This window comes from Sus scrofa, chromosome 14 (genome assembly GCF_054392235.1).
Source record: "Sus scrofa isolate SSC_HxYL_T2T_F1_AM1 chromosome 14, Sscrofa_HxYL_maternal_Yorkshire_Landrace_v2.0, whole genome shotgun sequence".
Taxonomy (NCBI): domain Eukaryota; kingdom Metazoa; phylum Chordata; class Mammalia; order Artiodactyla; family Suidae; genus Sus; species Sus scrofa.
Window position 1 is genome coordinate 138,523,622 of NC_139396.1, and position 21,393 is coordinate 138,545,014.

Below are 21,393 nucleotides of genomic sequence, written 5' to 3' on the forward strand. Positions count from 1 at the left end.
ATTCTGACTCATTTCTCCTTTCGCCAGTTCAGCTGAGGATTTCTAAGATCTAGAAGATAGCAGAACCCTGCTATGTGAGGAACGCAGGCCTCTGAATCACAGTAGTGAGCCAGAGTCCCTTCCTGCCCCTTACTTCCCTACCAGTCTGTTTTGGACTAGGACACGAGTGAGAAGTATGCTAACATAGTGTTAAATCTTTGACACGGTGTGGTGTTTGCTATTGCGGTTAGCAACCTCCATGCATACAATCTCTGGATTAAGTATCCAGCCCTCCTACCCTACATTTACTTTGTTCTCTAGTTAGAATGTCTTTTTACTGTTCCCAAGACCTGCTGTATTTTTCCAGCATCTAGCATAGCACCCTTCACCCCATAGGTGCTCAATAAACATGTTGATTGATTTCTGGGTCAAAGAATGAAACAGCAAGCTTCCTATAAAATGCAAGCATGCTTTATGTTAGACAGATCTGATATTTCAGAGGAAATATGCATCTGGGGGTGATTTTCTACTGCAGGATTTCGTATACAGCTCTTAAACAGGGAGTTCAGCTTACCTGGAATATTACAACTAATGTTAAATTTACACATATCCTTTCAGGGAAGATTCCTACCATATAAAAGGAAAATCTAGCTGTATAGAATTCTAGATGTGTTAGAATAGCTTTTCTGATGGGCTTCATCCAGGAGACGGTTCTTGGCCAGGATATATGAACTGGCAGTGAATGTTAGGGGGCCCAGGGAATATTTCCCATCCATATTTAAGTGCTTAAAACAGAAACAGCCTATCTTTCCTCCACTTTTAGAAAGCCTCACCTAGCTTTTCTTTCATGCTCTCGCACCTCTGATGAATCACAACTCCTGTGTAGAAAACCCAGAGAAAGACAACAACTTAACTTTCTGCCACTTATGGGAAGTAGCTCAGGAAATGGAGGGGAAGTGAATCATACTGTCAGACAAAGGATGTACAGGGGCAGAAACCTGTAGTTGCTCAGCGTTGTTTTCTTTCATCCATTAAGTACTTAACAAGATGTTGGACATCTTGCCATCTTCTTAATGCTAACATTCAAAATAATAATGGAAGGTATTTGCTGAGTGTTATGTGCTAAGACTTAAGCAAAATTTAGGTTAACATTCCCTTTGCCCACCCATCAGCTGCTGTAAGAAATGTGATGATTTCCTCTAGAAGTCACCACTTCCCATATCTGGGATGGCCAATAACTTGCTGGCATGGGGCACAAAAGCCTGGCTCCTTTCCTTAGCGTGGGTCAAATCTGTGGTGAGAGTTATATACCAGTGTTCCATATGGGTCAGGCTTTACCTGGAACCACAACCTTGCTTGTCTTCTGCTCCTCCCCTCCCTTGCCTCCCTCTCTGCCCTTAGGTTTTGCTTAAAAGTACTTCCTCAGTAATTTTTAAACTTCCAAATCCCAGACTCAGGCTTTGATTTTAGGGAACTTAGTCTAGGTTGTTTCTTTTGTTCTTAAAGTCAATTTATAATTTGCTCCAGAGATACCGGCTTCTCTCTTGTTTTGTCCATGGTAACACGATTCTCTTAGATGCTCAGGCTTAGAATCTTGAAGTTGTCTTTACTTGTTCCTTCTCCTGCTTCATCTCTGTCTCTGTCCACCAAACACATTACGTTCTTCTGTGTCCCTCTTTCATTTCTTACAACCTACTGTCATTAGGTTAGTGACATGGACTATTTTTTTAATTAATTTATTTATTTATTTTAATTTATTTTTTCCCACTGTACAGCAAGGGGATCAAGTTATCTTTACATGTATACATTTTTCCCCCCACCCTTTGTTCTGTTGCAATATGAGTATCTAGACATAGTTCTCAATGCTACTCAGCAGGATCTCCTTGTAAATCTATTCTAAGTTGTGTCTGATAAGCCCAAGCTCCCAATCCCTCCCACTCCCTCCCTCTCCCATCAGGCAGCCACAAGTCTTTTCTCCAAGTCCATGATTTTCTTTTCTGAGGAGATGTTCATTTGTGCTGGATATTAGATTCCAGTTATAAGTGATATCATATGGTATTTGTCTTTGTCTTTCTGGCTCATTTCACTCAGGATGAGATTCTCTAGTTCCATCCATGTTGCTGTAGATGGCATTATGTCATTCTTTTCTATGGCTGAGTAGTATTCCATTGTGTATATATACCACATCTTCCGAATCGATGACATGGATTCTTAATACATCTTTCTACCTCCAGAAGAATATGCTTCACCAGCCCATCATATATGTCATTGACTGATTAGTCTTTCCAAACAGGCTTCTATCATGTCCCTACCCTATTCTAGAACCTCTGGGGGCCCCACCGAATGGAAGATAAAGTTCAAGTTCTTTAGCAGATGTTCAAGACCCTCCACATAGTCTATTCTACTTATCAATACTTAGACCTTTTTTGTTCAGGCTGGGATCATCTCCCTCCTTACCTTCTGAAAATATTTGCATGTTTCAGGTTCCAAGCCTTTGGACATGCTCTTTGTCTTCCTTTCGGCTTCTGGTATTTCACCCTTTCCTCAAAGCTCACCTCTGCAATGAAATCTCTCTTCCTTTTCTCTCAGCTCCTTTGGCTCTAATAAATATCATCATCATTTTCATTATCATCATCATCATCACCATCATATTAAAACCTATGTGTAATATACCTAAAATTGTGATATATGTTTTATGCACATTTAATCATTGAGTTCTTAATGAGTTATTCACTGAGTTCTCCAACAACCCTGTGAGGTACTTAGATAGTTTTGCCTGTTTATAGATAAGAAAACCTAAGTTTAAAAGAGGTTAAATGGCCTGCCCCAAATCACATGATAAGGGGCATGGAGCCAGACTTTGAAACCACCATGTCTCTGACTCCAAAATAGGTGCATGTAATCACACTGTTGTCCTGTCGAATTTGATCTAACTGCTTCCTACTCATTTATCCCTTATTCATTTATTTATTGACAGTAGTGATTGAGTTCCAGGGAGTGGACACTAATAGGGCCCTTGTCTTCATGGAGTTTTATCTAATTGCATTCTTGAGCCCCTTTGCTAATCACTGTTCCTCTCCCCAAGCTTCTCCCTCCCTCCTAATTTCTCCAAGACAGGGCTCTATCAAGTTTCACCTATGTGCTATGTCATTTTGTCTACCATTTCCTGGTGGTTCAAGTGTTGCCTTTAAAATGACATGTTTTATCCTTTGATCTTCAGGACTGACTCATACCTTGCTTTCTAGTTATTTATCCAGAAATGGTTTTGTCTTCCCAAGGCCATATGACACCTTCTGACAGCATTTCTCTAGGTACCTAGATTAGGTGATCCATACACTGGTAGACCTTTGGGAAGCTAACACTTATTCCAAGGATGCACAGTAGCTCAGAAAAATTTTGCAAGACCTCAGCATTCTCTGCGATGACAGATTTGCATCCTTTGAGCAAAGATCTGCATTTTGGAAGCAACCAGAAGCCATTTGGAGCTTGATCAGATGAACAGAAGGTTGGGGATGGCAGGGGATTTTTGAGTTCATTGGTTCTACCCTCTCATTTTACAAAAGAGGAGAGTAATCAAACTGTGACACATTGTTTGGAGTTGCAAACAAGGAGTGTCTGTAACCACAAAATTCTGGAAGCCCAATAGACCAGAACTTATGGGGCTTGCTGACTGCTGCAGTTTGAGCCACTGGAGATAGTCAGTGCATCGTGTTGCTGCCAGTCTTTGTTAATGGGCTGGGAGGCACTGTTCCATCCAGGCCTTTGGCTCCTCTCACCATCATGACCTGCCCAGTTGAACACTTCATTTTCTCCAGGAGAGCAGCCTGTCTTAGGAAAGGTTCTGGGTTCCAGAGACTCTGAGAGGACATGAGCCTGAGCAGTGCCTGTGTTTTTGAGGAGTGGGCTGTGGGAGGCTAGATTCCAGGACCAAGATCTCTACAGGCTCTCACAGGATTGGCAGTGAATGTATTTTAGTAAAAAAAAAAAAAAAAAAAAAAGGAACAAAACACTGTCCTTTCTTTCCAGTGATACTTTTGGCTTGGGCTTCTGCATCCTCTGTTCCAAAGACCCCAGATTCAGGTGTATGGGATGAAATAGTTTCCAATTCAGTAGATTGCTCAGGCTGTAGGAAGTGTCTGTCTTGTTTCATGAAGCCGTTCTTCTTTTCCAGAGAGGAAATACAGGATGGTGATAAGATGGCTTTAGGAAGGAATGTAAGTGTATCAAGGAACTAAGCTGATTCTTGCACTATGCTTTATGTGGGTTTTCTCGTTGGTCCTCTCAACAATTCTTCCTTGAGGGAATTATTATACTTATATTAGAGGTGGGAAAACTGAGGCTCAGAATCCTAAGACAATATGCCCAGCCTCTTTTTGTTAGTATGTGGGAGAGCAGGGATTCTTGCATTATTTTAACTTCAAATGCTCTCCGTTTTAATACCTGTAATGCCTTCTACTACGAAATGGAGGTCCCTTGAAAGGATGAATCAGTGAAATCTCTACTATGTGATACTTTGTAAAGCAGATGCTCAATTGTCACTGCTTTCAATAAATAGCCAGCATGGAAGTAGAGTGCGTGGCATTTGGGATCATTTAACTTGGGTTCAAGTTCCCGCATTGTCATTTACTTAGTCACTTAACCTCTCTGAATCTCTATTTCCTCATTTTTATGACAAAGATAAAGTGCCTATGTCAAAGGGTCATTGTGGGAATTAAATGAAATATTTCAAGAGAAAGTGGTTTGTATAAAGCACTATGTAAATGTTAGTTACTTAAATGCCACAGTGACTTAGGGTGGCAGTCTTCCGAGAAATCTTTTATTGAGTCCAAGTGTGTGCCAAAGGCTTGATCTTGACCTCAAGAAGCTTAGAGTTTTGGTGGAGACAAGAGACTGTGAAAATCAAAGAGTATAGGCCAACTTGTGCTGCAGTGATGTAAAAGCAGTGAGAATCAGAGAAAGGAAATATCTCTGAAAGGCAGGGTAGTTGAGAAGGCTTTATACAGGAGGCTGGATTTGAACTTTTCAGGGTCTTGTGAAAAAGAATGTTTGAAGTGAGAGGAGGTTTGCAAGAAGTCCAGAGCTTTAATTGAAAGTTTCAGTCCTCTTGGGACCCTGACATAAAGTTGTTTGGTATAGAAGAGCAGTTCTCAAAAGTATGGTCTTGGGAACTCTGTGGAATGTCCACTACCCTATCATGGGATCAGTGAAATCGAAACTATTTTCTAATAATAGTAAAATGTTATTTGCCCTTTCTTATTCTCCTTCTCTCACAAGAGAAAAGTGAATTTTCTAGAAGCTACATGATGTATGTGATGTCAAAACAATTAGATGTAATGGCAGATATGAGAACCCAGCTATCTTCCATTAAGTCAGATATTAAAGAGCTTTGCAAAAAAGTATAAAATGATGCTACTCTTTCTGAGTAAATTGTTTTTGTTGGAGTTCCCTGGTGGCTCAGTGGGTTAAGGATCTGGTGTTATCACTGCTGTGACATGGGTTCAATCCCTGGCCTAGGAAATTCCGCAGGCTGTGGTGCAATAAAAAATAAATAAATAAATAAAAACAAGACAAAAAAAATGATAAAAACCTCCGCATAGCCTCTGTTCTTCCTTCATCACAGCTATTACACATAAGTGGTACCAATGTGATCATAAACATGGGCACACGCCAGGGCTGGTATCTGGGTTACATGAGGCTGTGCACACCTGCTGTAGTATGCCATCTCTAAACAATTAAAATTGTTATTAAAATATGAATAGAAAAATTTAAAAATGTATTATTTCTGTTTTAGAAACTATAGTTGTTTTTCATAAAATTGTGGTATTCTTTATTTTAAAATAAATTGATAAATATTATAAACTTTTTTATCAGATATAACTTCTAAGATAGTCCAGGTTGATGGATATAACACATAAATTAAATCTTTTAGGGTCTATAATAATTTTTAAAAGTATAAATGAGTCTTTAGTCATCAAAGTTTAAGAGCCACAGTTGTGTAAGGATAACTTGATCCCCTTGCTGACAGTGGGAAAATAAAATAAAATAAAATAATAAAAAAAAAAGAACCACAGTTAAAGACACGGTATTCAGGTATGAATACACAGTTAAGATTTCACATTTTTACAGTGTGTTGGTGTCAAAGTGTGTGGCCTTTTGGTATCTTGGAACACCTATGTCTGGAAATTTTAAGATAGTAATGCTCAATGCCGGCCAGTATGCAGTGAAACTGGCACTGCCATGTGGAAGTGTAGATTGTTAGTGGAAGCCAGAAGATTTATGTCAGGCAGGTTGTAATAAGAATATTAATAATAATTTTTACACTTTGAACTAATAATTATACTTACTTGAATGCATTTTAAAGAAACAAAGATGGATACAAAGATTTATGCAGAAAATTTGGCCAGAAACTGACCATCTGACCAAGAAGACAATTAAAGTACGTTATGAAACATTATACATTGGAAAGCTGTAAGGCTTAAAATGATTTTTAAAGGATATTTAACAACATGGACAGATGTTTAAAATGTTATGTTAATTAAAAATTAGCATATAAGACTGTATACAGAGAATGACACCAAACTTTATTAATATACACATGCACACAGATTACAGAACAAAAAGTTAAAATGTTAATTGGATTTTTCTTCATATAGTATGGCTATAATTGATGTCTACATTGCACATTATTCCTTTCTATATTTTGTAATATTTCTACTGTAAGTTTTCAGTGCTTTTATTTTTTTTTTCAAATACCCCAGAGGGTGGCATTTATTTCATCTAAGGCTATGGGTGCATCTGTGGAGCCAGCCCACATCAGCTGGGGTTCAGATGAGTGCAACCTCAGATCTCAGAGGATCATTGCTCCAAGGGCAACAGGGTGGTTTAAGAAATACTCAGTGGCTTGAGAAAAAGACCCAACTTCTAGCTAATTGCTTCTTTTTCTTATTTAGCCTTTCAGAGGAAAGCTTTAAAAAACTATTATTGGTTTTCATGCCCTACAGCTCCTGTCTATTGTCAAGAGTGTTTGGAATGTAGAATGGGGTGTCCAACAGGGCACTTGTATAAATAATGTTGTGTAACTGGCACAGTTCAGGGAGCCTACAATCAATGTGTAATTCTTTTAGAAGAGATAAATGAGATTTAAGACTTCTGGGCCCATAAGGAGACAGAGTAACTATAGTATCAGAGCCTCAAATAGGAGAGTTGCAATCCATTCCTGGGTATCTGGGAATTTCCTCTTCTTTCCTGGGCTGGGGGTTGTCAGGTGTTGGAAAACTTTAGTCTTCTTTCTCCCTAGGATGACCAGTAAGATAACTGATAGAACCAGCTCTACCTGAAGGAGGATCCACTTTGCTATTAGGCTCCCGCAGCAGGACATTTCACAGGCAGAATCTATCTGAGGTGACTGTTTTAGTCCTTGGGATATATTGGCTCAGCCTGAGTATCCAAACTGCATGGCATTATTCAGCAAGCATTAGGGGTTAAAAGAGACATGCCATGTAGTTCCTTGACCTCAAAAGACTTCTGTCTGGAGTAAGAAGCTTCATACACAGAAAGGTAAATAATGACATAAAACAGCAGCAGAAGAAAAGAGATGTATATCACCCGAGAGCAGGTACAGTGCTCCCTAAGTGTGACATGGATGCTGGGTGCTAGGAAACCAGAGGCAGGAAAGATGGAGGAGGATGGCAGCAAAAGGAGCCGCTCTCTTCTCTACAGAGCTGGCTGCCTCTGGGAGGAATAGACTCACTTTAACTGAAAAATTAAATAGTGCTTTGAGCACCTACCTCAGACATGGCATTGTGCTTATCCCAGAGAAAAGAAAGATTTACAAATGAATGTGACACAGAATTTAGCTTCTCTAAGGTAGAGGGGTGGTCTAAGCCTCTCCATCAATTCACATTTCTCCACTAGGCAGCTACCCATGTTACCCGAGGTAGGGAGTGAGAAGGTTTTATGGATGCTCATGAACAGACATAATTGAATGCATGTCATAGGAACCCAACTGGCTGAATATAATTTTAAAGGGAAATGGTAAATATCTACTCCCCAGATAGAGATGCCTTGCTAAAATCATCCAGAACACTCTGGTTTGTATCTCATTATTTTTTTCCCCAGGAAAACTTAGTGAAAAAAGAGAAGTCCATTTTCCCTAGACTTTAATTTGTTAAGTGTTGGCCACTTGCAGGAGGTTATCTCTGATGATAGGTAGCAAGCCCTCCCTCCATCTTCCCATGTGCCTTTTGGTAGCTTACTGCCAATACGGTTGGGATGGAGATGACATTAGCCTGCCCACTGATGGTTATATAACTATAACTCAGCTGCTGTTTACCCAGAGATGTATTTCCCCTCCAGGGGATCACACTATTATTTCTAGGGGGGGTCTTCAATTTCCCCTCCAGGGATCACACTATTATTCTACCAGGGGGGTCTCCCAGCAACTGGCAGTACAGTGAGCTTCATGTTATTAGGGCTATTTAAGCATCACAGTTATCCTATGAAGGTGATATTTATATTCCCATTGAGCAGATATGCAACATGAGACTGATGTGATTAGCCTAAGGTTCCACAGGATGGATTTGAAACCAAATCTGCTTGACTCTGAAATGAATCTTCTTATAATTATGTTGGGCTGTCTTTTTGAATGCAAATGCTTATCTATAATAGAGTTTCTCTATAGATGTGTTAATTTACGGATCTGCATTGTAACTCCTTGGTAACATATCATTTTATTGCTATTATTTTTAACTGCATGAGCAAACAAAAAACATGTATTTTTGTTTTGAAAACTTTTCAACGTTGCAAATAAACTCAAGTTCTTATAGCCAGCCCACTCCACCCTAGTTCCTTACTCAGAAGTAACTAATATGGACATATATTTGTGTTTTCCTCTGGAAATTTTAAAATGCACTTGTGTATATATACTTATAAGCTTAATGGGAATATATTATTTTGTTTTGCTTGGGTATACTGTTTGTGTATTTAATGCATTATTATTCAGTAGCCTTTCTCATCTAGTAAAGTCTTAGAGACTTTTCTTGGTCAATAATTTTGATATACACCTTATTCTTTTTTTCTTCTTTTTCTTTTTTCTTTTTTTTTGCCATCTCATGGAATATGGAGTTCCTAGGCCAGGGATCTGATCCAAGCTGCAGTTTTGACCTACGCTGCAGCTATGGCATTGGTCCAGATTCTTTAACTACTGTGCCAGGCGGGGGATCAAACATGCATCCTGGCACTGCAGAGACGCCACGGATCCCTTTGTACCACAGAGGGAACTCCTCTACCTTATTCCTTAATGCTGTTATATAGTGTGTGTGTATTTGTCTTTGTAAAATATACTGTATTTTATTTAGCCTTTCCCATAACGATTGTCTTCCGTTATATTCATGTGAACAAAGGTGTGGTGGATGATGAGATGTCACACCCTCTGAGGGGGCAAGGGTGGGGGGGGGGGTGTCTGCTCATATTCCTTCTTTTCTCTGGAGGGCTTGTTTCCTCCCTTCACAGGTATGACACAAACAGGCCCCTTGGCTGATAGGACTGAGATTTTTTGTCATTTTGAATGACAACTCTATCATCTGAACTGAGATTCTTCAGTGAGAATTGAAGTGTTCACACTTCAATGGGAAAGAAAGATCAAGGATCTGAATGTTTTGGCCAACCCCCACACTCCATCCTTGCCTCCTAGATCTGAGCTGGAATGGCACTACTAGGGGGTCTACTTCTTATTCGATGTACACCATGAATTCTGTGGGATCTCGTCTCCAGAGTCAGGTGAACTCCAATTTCCTGCACATGGAACCCAGTGGTGGCTGTCAGTCAGAAAGCCGGGGCAAGAGAACATTAATTATTCTATGTCCTTGTGCCTTTCTTTGCAAGATAGATAATAAGGCCATGGGGTCAGGTGACACAAAGACATTACAGAGAGCCGTGTAACTTTCTGCCTTGGCATCAGCCTGTGTGTGGCTTTTCTGAAGCAGAGGGTTTGGGTAATACCCACTTGGAGAATGAAGCTGTTTAAATCACGGCTTTTTTGAGTTGGAGTCTGAAATTAGTTTTCTGGCTGGTTATTTGTGGCCATGCTGAGCTTCTGCCTTTGCAAAGATATAAATTAATGCGGCTTTAAGCCCTGGCCCTAAGTTGGCAGAGGGGCAGGCCAGAGGGGAGTATCCGTGGTTTCCCATTTCGATCATAAAGACTCCCTAGGCAGCCATGGAGCTAAGCTGTGTAATGGAAACTCCTGACTCTGCCCTTGGAATAGGTGTGATTCACCACACACTGGAGCCCCTAGTTGTCTCTGGTCTTTGTTGGCTATTCTCAGTGTAGCTCAGAGGAATGTCCTCAGTGTGGAAGGCTGGTGGGGCTTCCCAAGGCCTGGCACTTGGAGGAAGCATGGTTCATATTTTGATTCCTCAGGCAGCTGGGCCATAATATACTTTAATGGTGTCAACTGGAAACAGTGGACAAAGATTCTTTAATGATTAAGTGGTTATCCACGTGCCTCACTCCTGCATGGAAGGAGTATAAATTGGGGGAAAAAAGTGATTGTCGTTGAGAAAAATACAACATGGAGTATTCATAAAAATGACAGGCCGTTCACATGTACGGCACAAGGGTTTATCAGATGATGGACTAGTTATCTCACCATCCTCTGTTGAACCCTGACAACAATGGCCCTATTGTTCAGATATGTGAAGAACTCACATGGCTGATTCATCCCGTGCTGGTCTAGTTGTCTTTGCCCTGCTCACCATTTTCCTTGTTTTCTCTACTTAGTGCTCTGTACTTTCAGAGATATGAACAATATTCTATTTGCTGTATTTCTTTTAAGGAGCTTTTAGTCAGTGCTGAAAAGAGAAGAAGCACATATGCGTATTCAGAGAATAAATAGGGAACTCCTAGATGCTGCTGATACAAATGCGGAGGAGGGTGTGGGCTGAAGTTGTAGGAAAAGTCTCCACAATGTAATTAGTACTAGAGCTGGGAGTCAAAAAGGAGAAAATCTGGACACTTGCCAGCCATAAGCTCTTTGGGAGAGACGGGAAATGGGACTACAAGGGGGCAGACTATGAAGTCCCGAGTGCCAGGCTTAGGCAGGCATTTTGACCCCATGGCAGTCAGGCAGGGGAGGGTGAGTTAGGGCATCAGACTCTAGCCAGAATCTTGGGAAGTTGTCTTAGAGGCAAAAGCAGGCTGGTAGTGGGCATAGTAGGGACTGATTCTGCAATTAGCTAGAACAGTGGCCACCAAATTATATCCTGCCTGCTTTTGTAAATACTGTTTTATTATATGCAGCACACCCATTCATTAATGTATCCTGGTTGGCTTTTTTTGAGCTCCAAGGGCAGAGTCAAGTAGTTTTGATGGAGACTGGCAAAATCTAAAGTATTTACTATCTGGCCCTTTTACAGAAAATAGCTTGCTTCTCATAAGTGTCCCTTACTGGGGCAGGGGTGGAGTGGAGAGTAAGCCCAGTCCCAGGTATGGAGTAGATACCATAATAGAGAGAAGATAAATATGCATTAAGCAATGAACACAACAAAATAAAATTGCTAACAGGAAACGGAACTACCAGGACTGAGGTTGTTTGCTAATTTTAGGTTATATCATAGAGAAAAGAGTCCACTGAGGAGATGAGAGACTGATAAGAGGAATAAAAGACTTGAGATTTCCCAGTTCCTTTTCAGGGGTGAGAGAGAGGGAAGGGAGAGGGGGCTGAGGAGCACAGGTGGGCAGCGAGAGACAGCTGGCTGGATTAGGAAAGCAGTGTTTCTACCCGATTCTGAACATCTGGTGTCCTGGTGAGAACTGGCAAAGTGCCCTCCAGAGCCCTCTCACCTCTGGCAGGAACACGGCACTGGGAACGGAACGGGGCAATGGAGAGGAGGGTGGCGATATTGAGCTCCAGCTCAGCTCAACTGGGAAGCTGTCTTGGCTGTGTTGGCTGAAACTTTTTCTTTTCTGTTCTTGTACTTTTAAAATAGCAGACCATATGCTTGTTGCCACCAGTCTCTTCCCCAGAAGCTCACTGGAGGAGTGGGAGCTTGCTGGGTAGATGAAAGTGTACCATATTCACAAGTCGACTCTGGGAATTGTCATTGAGAGAATAGCCTTGGGTAACTGCCAGGGTTATGGCAGTTTAGGCTGGGGCGAGGGTCTTTCCAGAGTGTACGGACCCACATGGAGCTCTTCTGAGGCCTATCAGGATAGTACAGGAGCTCCTGAAAAGTTGATGGGCTCAGACCTGGAATCTAGGGAGGCTGAGGAGTGTGGTCATCTGGTCCACCAGTCAGCATCAGGTACCTGGGGAGGAGTGTGAGTGGTTGGCTGGCTGGGAGGCCCAGCCAGACAAGTTCTTTGGCAGGTGGTAGAGCCCAGGATGACCTACAGTGATGCCACTGGAAAAAATCAGGGACAGCACTTGTGAGACCAGCCTTCAGGGCCCCAGCTGCTGATGAGGTTCAGATGCTCCGGAATTCAGGAATCTGGAGGCAGAGACAGCTGGTGTCATACCAAGAGCTGTGACTCAGTCAAGACCTATGGACTCAGGCCCTGGCGATAAAGAAGGGCCTCATTCCTGGAGCTGGGGACTAAGGGAGTGTCTCTTTGTAGGTACAAACTCTTTGGAGAAGAATTTGTCAGTAACCAGCAATGCACAGGGTATGAGTGGGAGGTGCACATCCACGTGTCCCTCCAGAAGGAACTTTTCTTTACAGACGCACAAGAAGCCATGTGTAAAAACAATGATTGAAACATGTACCATAGCAAATTTCAAAAGAAAGAAACAAATATATTTATTTGTGGTGGAAGGGACAAATGGGCAGTGGTTTATTGGTGAGCTGCATGAATTAGGGCTAGGCATATCAACATGGATAAAATTCCCCAAACTGAATGTTGGACAAAATAAGCAAGCTGCAGAACAGATATCCTATATGGTAACATGTATGTAAATATAAAAACACTTGAAAAGATTATCAAGTCTTTGTGTTTATGAACAACCTGTAAATCTAGCAGTGGGCATATGATTGGCATCTTGTGCTTTTCTGTGTGCTGAAAAGAATTTGTAACAAAAGACAAAGAAAGGACATGAAAAAGGGAAATATACATATGTGTGCATATACCCACACATGTGTATGTACACACGCGCACACGTGCACACAGCAGTGGCATGCACACCTTCTGGAACTGGAGTCATCTGCGCCCAGACACAGAATCTGGAAGCCCTGGCACCTCTTACGTGCTGCCTGCCAGGCTAGCTGTGTGTTCTGAGCAATTTACAATGGTAACTGGCACCGTGCTAGGCCCATGGTGGTTGCTCAGTACATGTGTGGGATGTTTCCAGCTTTCTGGACATTCTGATGTGAGGAGCTTAGTGTCAAGATTTGGGAAACTAGATTTAAAATAGGGGAAAAGAACCTGCTTCCTCTAAGTGACCCCGCCGGCAGATGCCTGGAGTCACAAGGTGGAGGATGGTCTGCTTTCTTGTCAAAGTGACTTTTGCAGGCACAGCTGTTTCTGGCAAAGGCACTGAGGCCTCTCTGCCAGCTGCCTCACACACCAGACAAAGGGGGCCCACAGAACTCTGTGATCAACGTGGCGTGCAGTGTCCGTGCTGGAAGGGACAGCGTCCAGGGCTCTTTTGGTCCCAGGGCTCACTGGCTTCTTGCGGCGTATTCACTGGGACTTGTTTCTGTCTGCCTGAATGAGCAGCGACCGCCTGAGGCACAGAGGAAGCTGGGCCTGGTATATCCTGTGTTGAGAAGCCCCTACCCCCAGCAGCTGCTTTTGGAAAACAGCAAAGTCAGTGTGAGTCAGTTGGACAGCTTTGCAGAAGGAGAGGCTGGGTGTCATGCTAAGCGCACTACCTTTGATGAGGGTTATTGGGATTCTGGAAGGAATTTTGTTGTGACATCAGTCATGCAGGGAGCCCTGAGACTTTAGCTTTTCTAAGTAAGATGTTCGCTATATATAGCAGGAGGAAAAGTTGCTAGTTGGAAAACAGCTTAGCACTGTTGTTGGTGGGATAATAAGATTTAAAGTCCAGAAGAGGGCTTAAGCTTATCTGAGTTAAAACTCTTGCGTTGATGGTAGAATGGGGCTTGACAATGATTCTCTTCTTGACCAAACTCTAGTCTGCATCCTCCGAGCTCTTTTTCAACTAGGCCCTGTTCTTGGGAATGTTATTAAGATCCTGTATTTAGCAACAGTCCTGCGAAATTAGTTTAGCCAGAATCCTCCCACCCCTTGCTCATCATGTGCAATATCAGATCATATTCCTCATCCTACCATTCCCCAGGTGATGTCCGCTCACCCTGGCCCACTTTCAGCAAGAATCCTGCCAGGTCAGTTTATCAAAGTGTTTCCTTACTTCTTAGTAATACACTATCCACTGAACCGCACCCTTCTCTTTGGCTATAAATTCCCACTTTTTCCTTGTTGTATTTGAACTTGAGCCTAATCTCCCTGCTCTGCTTCAAAACTAATTGCCATGGTCCCTGTTGCCCATCGTGAGAGTCCTATATGAAGCCTGCCTTTCCATTTTAATGTGTCAGAAGAATTCTTTAACAGGCTTAGAGAATTGACCTTCCCAGGGTAACACTTTGTGTGCCTTTCAGAGTTATTTCAAGAGTCTAGACTTCCAGATTCCAAGTTCAGTGTTCTTTCCCTGCATGGTACTATCTTTATGCCCCCAAGATGTAGAATCAGGAAGCAACTTGTTCTATCTGTTTTATTTGTATTGATAAAACTATACTACTGCGGAGCTCCCACTGTGGTGCAATGGGATCAGCAGCCCTGGGACCGGGTTTGATTCTTGGCCCAGCACAGTGGGTGAGGGATCCAGCATTGCCACAGCTGTGGCTTAGGTCTTGACTGTAGGTCTGTTCTGATCCCTGGCCTGGAAGCTCTGTATGCTGCAGGGTGGCCAAAAATGACAAAAAAAAAAAAATACTACTCACAGTCTCTAGAGATTATGGTGTATCTTCTCCTCTGTCCTGGGTAGGATAGGAGGTCAGGGGAATTGGTCATTTAACCTTATGCTAGATCCTTCCCTGGCACCAGGGGCTACTTGACCCTACCAGCCTGCAAGATTGTGCCAGCATTTGGAGTGTCAGGTGGGTTGTCAAGGTGTGGCTTTCTGCTGTGTGGCCACTAGATATTAATAGTGGGTTAAGAACTTGTGAGTAGGTTTGGGTTCATTCATTCTTGCATATAAAGACAAAACCAAACAATACAAAAATCAATACATCCAGCACTTGCTTTGTATCAGGCATGGTACAAGGCACTGGGGGCCATGATAAGACATGGCTCTTGACCTTAGTGAGTTATAGTCAAGGAAGAGGTCTCAGAATAAAGATGGTATGATCACAACAACAGGATGAGTGCTACAATAGAAATGCGTACAAGGTGGTATGAGAACACAAAGGAAATGGTGCTTAATTCCCCCATAAAAATGTTGGAAGGAGGGTGATATTGGAGTTGAGTGTGAAGGTTGGAGAGCCATTTACCAAGTGGAGGAAACAGAGGATGGAGATAGTCCAGGCAAGAAGGAATGATGTGCCATAAAAATGCAGGACATTCAAGATAAGCTGGATGAGGCTGGAGAGAAAGGGACAGAGGAGCAGGTGGCTGGAAGTGGGTCTAGTAAGGGGAGTTCTAGCCAGGTTTTACAGGATAAGGCTTGGAGGATACGACTTCACTGTGTGCAGGCACTGGGTGACCACTGCTGGGAGAGAGGTGGACAGATCTCTGTGGTTGAACTATAACCTGATGATAGCATGGAGATAGGTGGGAAGGGGAGAAGCTTGAAGAAGAGCATCAAATTGGGGGATCGTGGCAAAACTGAGGATGCCTGAGCTACAGCCTTGGAATGAAGACGGAGAGACCAGGGGTCTAAGTTATTTAGGATGTAGAATCATGAAGACTTGGAGACTGAGCTGGGTTTGAGAGATAAAGGCAAGGCTTTCTCTGATTGGCAGTGCCTAAGGTAGACAGGAGACGAAGATAAGAAGTCAGTTTTGGGGAATGATTATTAAAGTTAGTTTAACCGATGACCATGTGGGGCCTGTAGCCTACGGAGGGATTAGAGATACTGAAGTCTGTTTATTCAGGAAACGTGCCAAGTGTGCATGATGTGTAAGGGCTGGTTCTGCACATTTTGGGGAAAGGAGATGTGAATGTCCTTTGCAATTTCATTTATTTTATTTATATTTCCTTTTCTTTTTAGGACCACACCCATAGTATATGGAAGTTCCCAGGCCAGGGGTGGAATCAGAGCTGTATCTACAACCTACACCACAGCTCGAGGCAACGCCGGGTACTTAACCCACTGAGTGAGGCCAGGGATTGAACCTGCATCCCCATGGACACTATGTCGGGTCCTTAATCCACTGAGCCACAATGGGAAATCTTCATTTATTTTTTGCCATTTTAGAATGCCTACATCCTATTAGGTGGTTTTCCATGTATTACAATTTTGCATCCTCACAAAGACCTTGTGAGAGTAAATTATGCCCATTTTTTATTTAAGAAACTTGAGGCTCCAGCAAATAACTCATACTTGGTCCCTTGGTCATGCAGCCAGGGTGCTGCCCATCTAGGAATGAAACAGAGATTTTGCTCTGCCCCAGGTTCACATTCTTTCTTTGCCGCATAACATTCTCTGAAGCACCTTGCTCTTGTGGTTGGGGAAACAGAACATAAGAGAATGAATCATGACAATATGAAAGAATGAAAGCAGTAAATGCTGTGTGTGCCTTTGGGTATACAATGGCTGGGGATCTTTGTTCTGATGCAGAGGAAAGTTGGGGGTGACTGGGAAGGGGACTAGTGAAGCCTTAACAAAGGTAAGGGTGCATATTTAAGGTGGGCCTGGGGCACAGAATTTGCCAGGTTGCACGGGGTGAGGACAGTTATTCAAGGTCATTGGAGAAAGTGGCTAATGGATTTATAAAGCTAAGCTGTGGCCAGGGCAGAATCAGGTTAGAGTTAGAGGGTGGGTAAAGGATCAGGGAAAAGACAAGGGCAGGTTATTACTAGGGGAGGCCCAGGGCCAGAGTTGGGAACTGAGATTTGAGGTGGAATTCAGGCACCTCAGTGGAGGTCACTTGACTGTCGAGAGAGTAAGCTGGCCTGAGGCTTCCTAAAACTCACGTGGGAAAAGCTTCCTGGGTCCAGCCAAGGAAGGTGACAGCAGAAAGAGGGTGAGGACCTGATGCTGGTGGTATGATAGGGAGGGAAGGGTGCAGGGTGAGGGGGAAAGCAAGATGGGAGCAGCAGGGAGGTTGGAATTCATTGGTGGGTGCTTTCTCTCCCACCACCTCCAGATGGGGAGGAAGGAGCCTGTGGGTTGGTTGGCCTGACTTCCTTCCCTGAGCCCTGACTCTTGGTCTTGGTATAAGGTCAGAGCCCTGGAAATTAGGCCCAAAGGAGGAGCAGGTAGCCAACAGGATCATTGGAATGATGGGCTTTTGGAAGCAGTTCAGTGTCTCTGGCTTTTCCCTGTGAGACACCATTAGACTTTCTGCTGGGTGCAGCCTGATTATGGAGCCACTGGACCCTACAGGCCCCTGGATACAACACTTCTGCCCCCTCTGAGGGCCCCCTGGCTTCAGGCTCAATGGAGGGAGCATGAAGTTGGTGGCACCCCAGTGACCTCAGGATCTCCTCCTACTGCTCCCTGGTGAGAATGTATGCCTCTCCCCAAAGAGGTCCCATGGGGACTCTGGCAGCTCCTGTCACCACACAGCCTCACAAAGGGCAGGAAAGTAGGTCTCCGAGAAAGGCTGGGAGCAAAGGCGAGCGAGCTTGGGTAGTAAGCAGATGCATTAGTCTAATTGCTCTTCTAAAATTAATGGGGCCTTTTATCTCTGGAGAACACTTTTAAGCACTCATGTGATTTGGGAACAAAGATGCAGGTCAGAGTAGAGCCGGGCTCCCCTTTAAACACAATCCCCCATTTGGTAAAACAATCTCTCCCTTTCTTTCTGTCTCTCTTACCTGCAGATCAACAGATTATGGCACCACCTATGAGAAGCTGAATGACAAAGTAGGTTTGAAGACTGTCCTCAGCTACCTCTATGTCAATCCCACCAACAAAAGGAAGGTAAGAGGGGGGTCAGTGGGTCCTGAGCATGCCCTGTGGAATGGAATGGCTTCCAGGGGCCAAGAGTTAGGGAAAAAAAAAAAAAAAGAAAGAAAAAAAAGAAAAAGAAAAAAAAAAAAGCAGTGGCCATGAAATCACTTGCAGAGTACCTATTGTATATGCCAGGAACACCACGGATGCTGTATTTCTAACATCTCCCTTGAGAGGGTAGTGGCAGTGATGATGATGATAGCAGCAGCAGCAGCAGCAGCAATAAAACTATGTAACTATGTAAGAGGTCGCTCTGTGCTGTGAACAGTGCCGTGTACTTTAATATCTTATTTCATTTATCCTCACAGTGAATCTCTGGGGTAGAAGTGACTGCTGTCCCCATTTTACAGATGAAGCACCTGAAGCTCAGAGAGATTAAGTAACTTCCTAGCCTAAAGCCATGTAGTAAACACATGGTCAGTAGTAGGCCTGGCGATGAAGAATGGTTCTTTTTGACTCCAGAGTCAAGTCCCCCTCTAGCCCCTTTTTCTCTGGTCTGTTTCCTCCAAGAGAAGGACAGGCAGTTTCGGATTCTTCCGCTTGATTCAGAGCTCCTTCTGAGCACAGGGGAGCAGGCAGGCTCTGCCAGCCTCTGCTTTTCTCTTCTTCACTTAACAACCCAGTCGTGGGTCAGACTTTAGTCTTGAAGACCTCCTGAGAGGAGGGGGCCTGGGTTCCATGGACTGATGGGTGGTTATAGAAAATAAATGAAATCTAATGTGTTGGCTTTGGGGAGATGTGACCTTTTCCCAGCTAGAACAGTACGGCTGTTTAGAAACCTAGGCAGGCCCTGGCCCTGTTAAACACACCACAGTTATAAAAGGCCATTTCAGGGTTTCTAAAAGGCTGAAAATGGTCCTTTTTACCTCTCTCCTCATCATCTGATTTGCATTCCCCAGTGGTTTTGCTAACCTTTCCTTCAGTGAGGTAGGCGCAGGGGTCGTCTTCCACCCTTTGTGCAGATGTCCCTTGACTCAGATTCAAACCTGGTAGAGTCCCAGCTCTGGCTTAGGTGACTGATTGTTCTTGCTACTCAAAGCAGAGAGACTCGGAGTCAAGCCCTTAGCATCATAACGCACAGCCATCCCTTCTCCTCACGTCACCTAACTATCCCCAGCAAAGGAAAGAACCAGAATTGATGACTCCTGATTCAACCCTGGTGATGGACATCCAAAGATCCAGCCAGCTTCAGGGGTCCCCACACCCAGAACTGTGCCCACCAGCCAGGTGTCAAAACTATGATAATCAGGAAAGCCATTTAAGTTCCTGTTCCTGATTTTAGCTGCATAGTTTCTCTTTTCTTTGTCCCAAAGGGTTGTCATTTTCACTTTTTTCAATATTGTGATTTGAATTATTGAATGTTAGAGCTGGAAGGGATCATAGATTTCATTATTGATAGTTTTTAAACTGCAGCTCTTTTTCAAATGTGATTAAATCTCTAGACCTCCATTTTAGAAACCTGATCACACACATACACACAATTTTACAAACAAATTTTAGGTGTTTATAAATACCTTGAATCATACCCATGGACCCAAGATGTCCAGTAAATCTCAGTTAAGAGTCCTTCATCTGAAAAGATACATGCACCTGTATGTTCATTGTAGCACTATTCACGATAGTCAAGACATGGAAACAACCTAAATATCCATCAACAGATGAGTGGATTCAGAAGATATGGTATATATACACAATGGAGTATATACACTACTCATCCATAAAAAAGAACAAAATAATGCCCATTTGCAGCAACATGGTTGGAACTAGAGACTCTTATACTAAGTGAAGTAAATCAGAAAAAGACAAATACCATGTGATATCACTTAAATATGGAATCTAATATAGGGCACAAATGAACCTTTCCACAGAAAAGAAGCTCATGGACTTGGAGAATAGACTTGTGGGTGCCAAGGGGGAGTGAGAGGCAGTGGGATGAACTGGGAAATTTGGGGTTAATAGATGCAAAGTATTGCCTTTGGAGTGGATAAACAGTGAGAACCTACTGTCTAGCACTGGGAAGTATATCTAGTCACTTGTGATGGAGCATGATGGAGGATAATGTGAGAAGAAGAATGTGTATATGTATGTGTGATTGGGTCACTTTTCTGTACAGTATAAAATTGACAGAGCCCTGTAAACCAACTATAATAGAAAGAAATAAATCATTTTAAAAAATGAATCCTTTATCTGTACCAATAGTCTCAATTACCAGATGAGGAAACTGAAGCCACAGAAGACCACAAAGGCAGGGACAAGAAGGAGCCAGAGTTAAGATTCCAGGACTCTTGAGGCTCAGTTTAAGTTTCTTGGCTTCAGACCATGCTCTGTTCTTTCCTTTTCTTTTCATAGAATCACAGTCCTAGGCTTCAGAAGTGACAGTCTAGTCCTGATCTGGGGGCTTGAGGCAGTTGCTTCATAACCTGAAATTAAAGCTTGATGCTGTGTCCATAATAGTCACATGATAAGACTTGACTGAATCCAGTCAGTGATGATCTATTTCAATGCTTCCTCTGTACTATCTCTCCATTAAGAAGGAAGCTGAGGCCTGCAGAGGACAAATATTCTGCCCATGTCACTCAGCTGGTCAGCAGCAGGATGGGCAGTTGGTCTTTTAACTCCCATCTTAAAGCTCCTCTCATTCCATGCAATGACTTGGGGTCAGGAGGAGTGACAGGGGCTGTCACAGGGAGTATCTGCACTCTGGAAGAAACAGGACAAGGGTCTTGACAAATGGAAGATGCCCTTTAGAACTGATCTCTGACCTGTGTCTGGACCACGAGGGAATTAATCGTATCTTCATGTAGATGATAGATCAGCTGTCTTCGTGAGGATTTTCCCAAGTGGCATATGCAGGGTCACACCTGTTTGCATCCATTGTAGTAGTCATCTGTCATGCATGTTTCCCATTGGACTCATAATGGCATCTCTTTTGGTCTTCTCCCATTTTTCCCTACTCTGGGATATTTTCTCTCTTTTTAGTATAACCTAGAGGTGCTCAGGAGGGTGAGAGACAGAGAATAGGGGAAGGTACATGATCAAAGTTAGAAGGAAGGTAAAGCTGACATTTGGAAGCCACTGGGACAGAAATGTACCTCCACTTCTCCTTCCCAGAGGTGATGTTCAGACCATGGGCTCTCTGGAACAATGCCTCAGAGGAATTATTTATTGCCCAGTGAACACAGAGTTAGGCCTGTTTACCTGTCTTTTCTGAGAAACACCACCAAAAAAACCACAGTTAAACCCCACCTGTGAGGCATCGCCACCCAGAAAGTTAAAAG

At 43.0% G+C, this 21,393-nt stretch overlaps 1 protein-coding gene across 8 annotated transcripts in view; it reads left to right on the plus strand.

The window, feature by feature from the left end:
* SORCS3 (sortilin related VPS10 domain containing receptor 3) overlaps positions 1–21,393 on the plus strand; it is a 612,545-nt gene that overhangs the window by 249,860 nt on the left and 341,292 nt on the right. For all 8 annotated transcript variants that reach the window (XM_021072812.2, XM_021072813.2, XM_084993359.1 and 5 more), the window contains one exon: positions 17,986–18,085. In XM_021072812.2, coding sequence (XP_020928471.1) covers positions 17,986–18,085 — 100 coding nt within the window. The remainder of the gene's footprint in view (positions 1–17,985; positions 18,086–21,393) is intronic.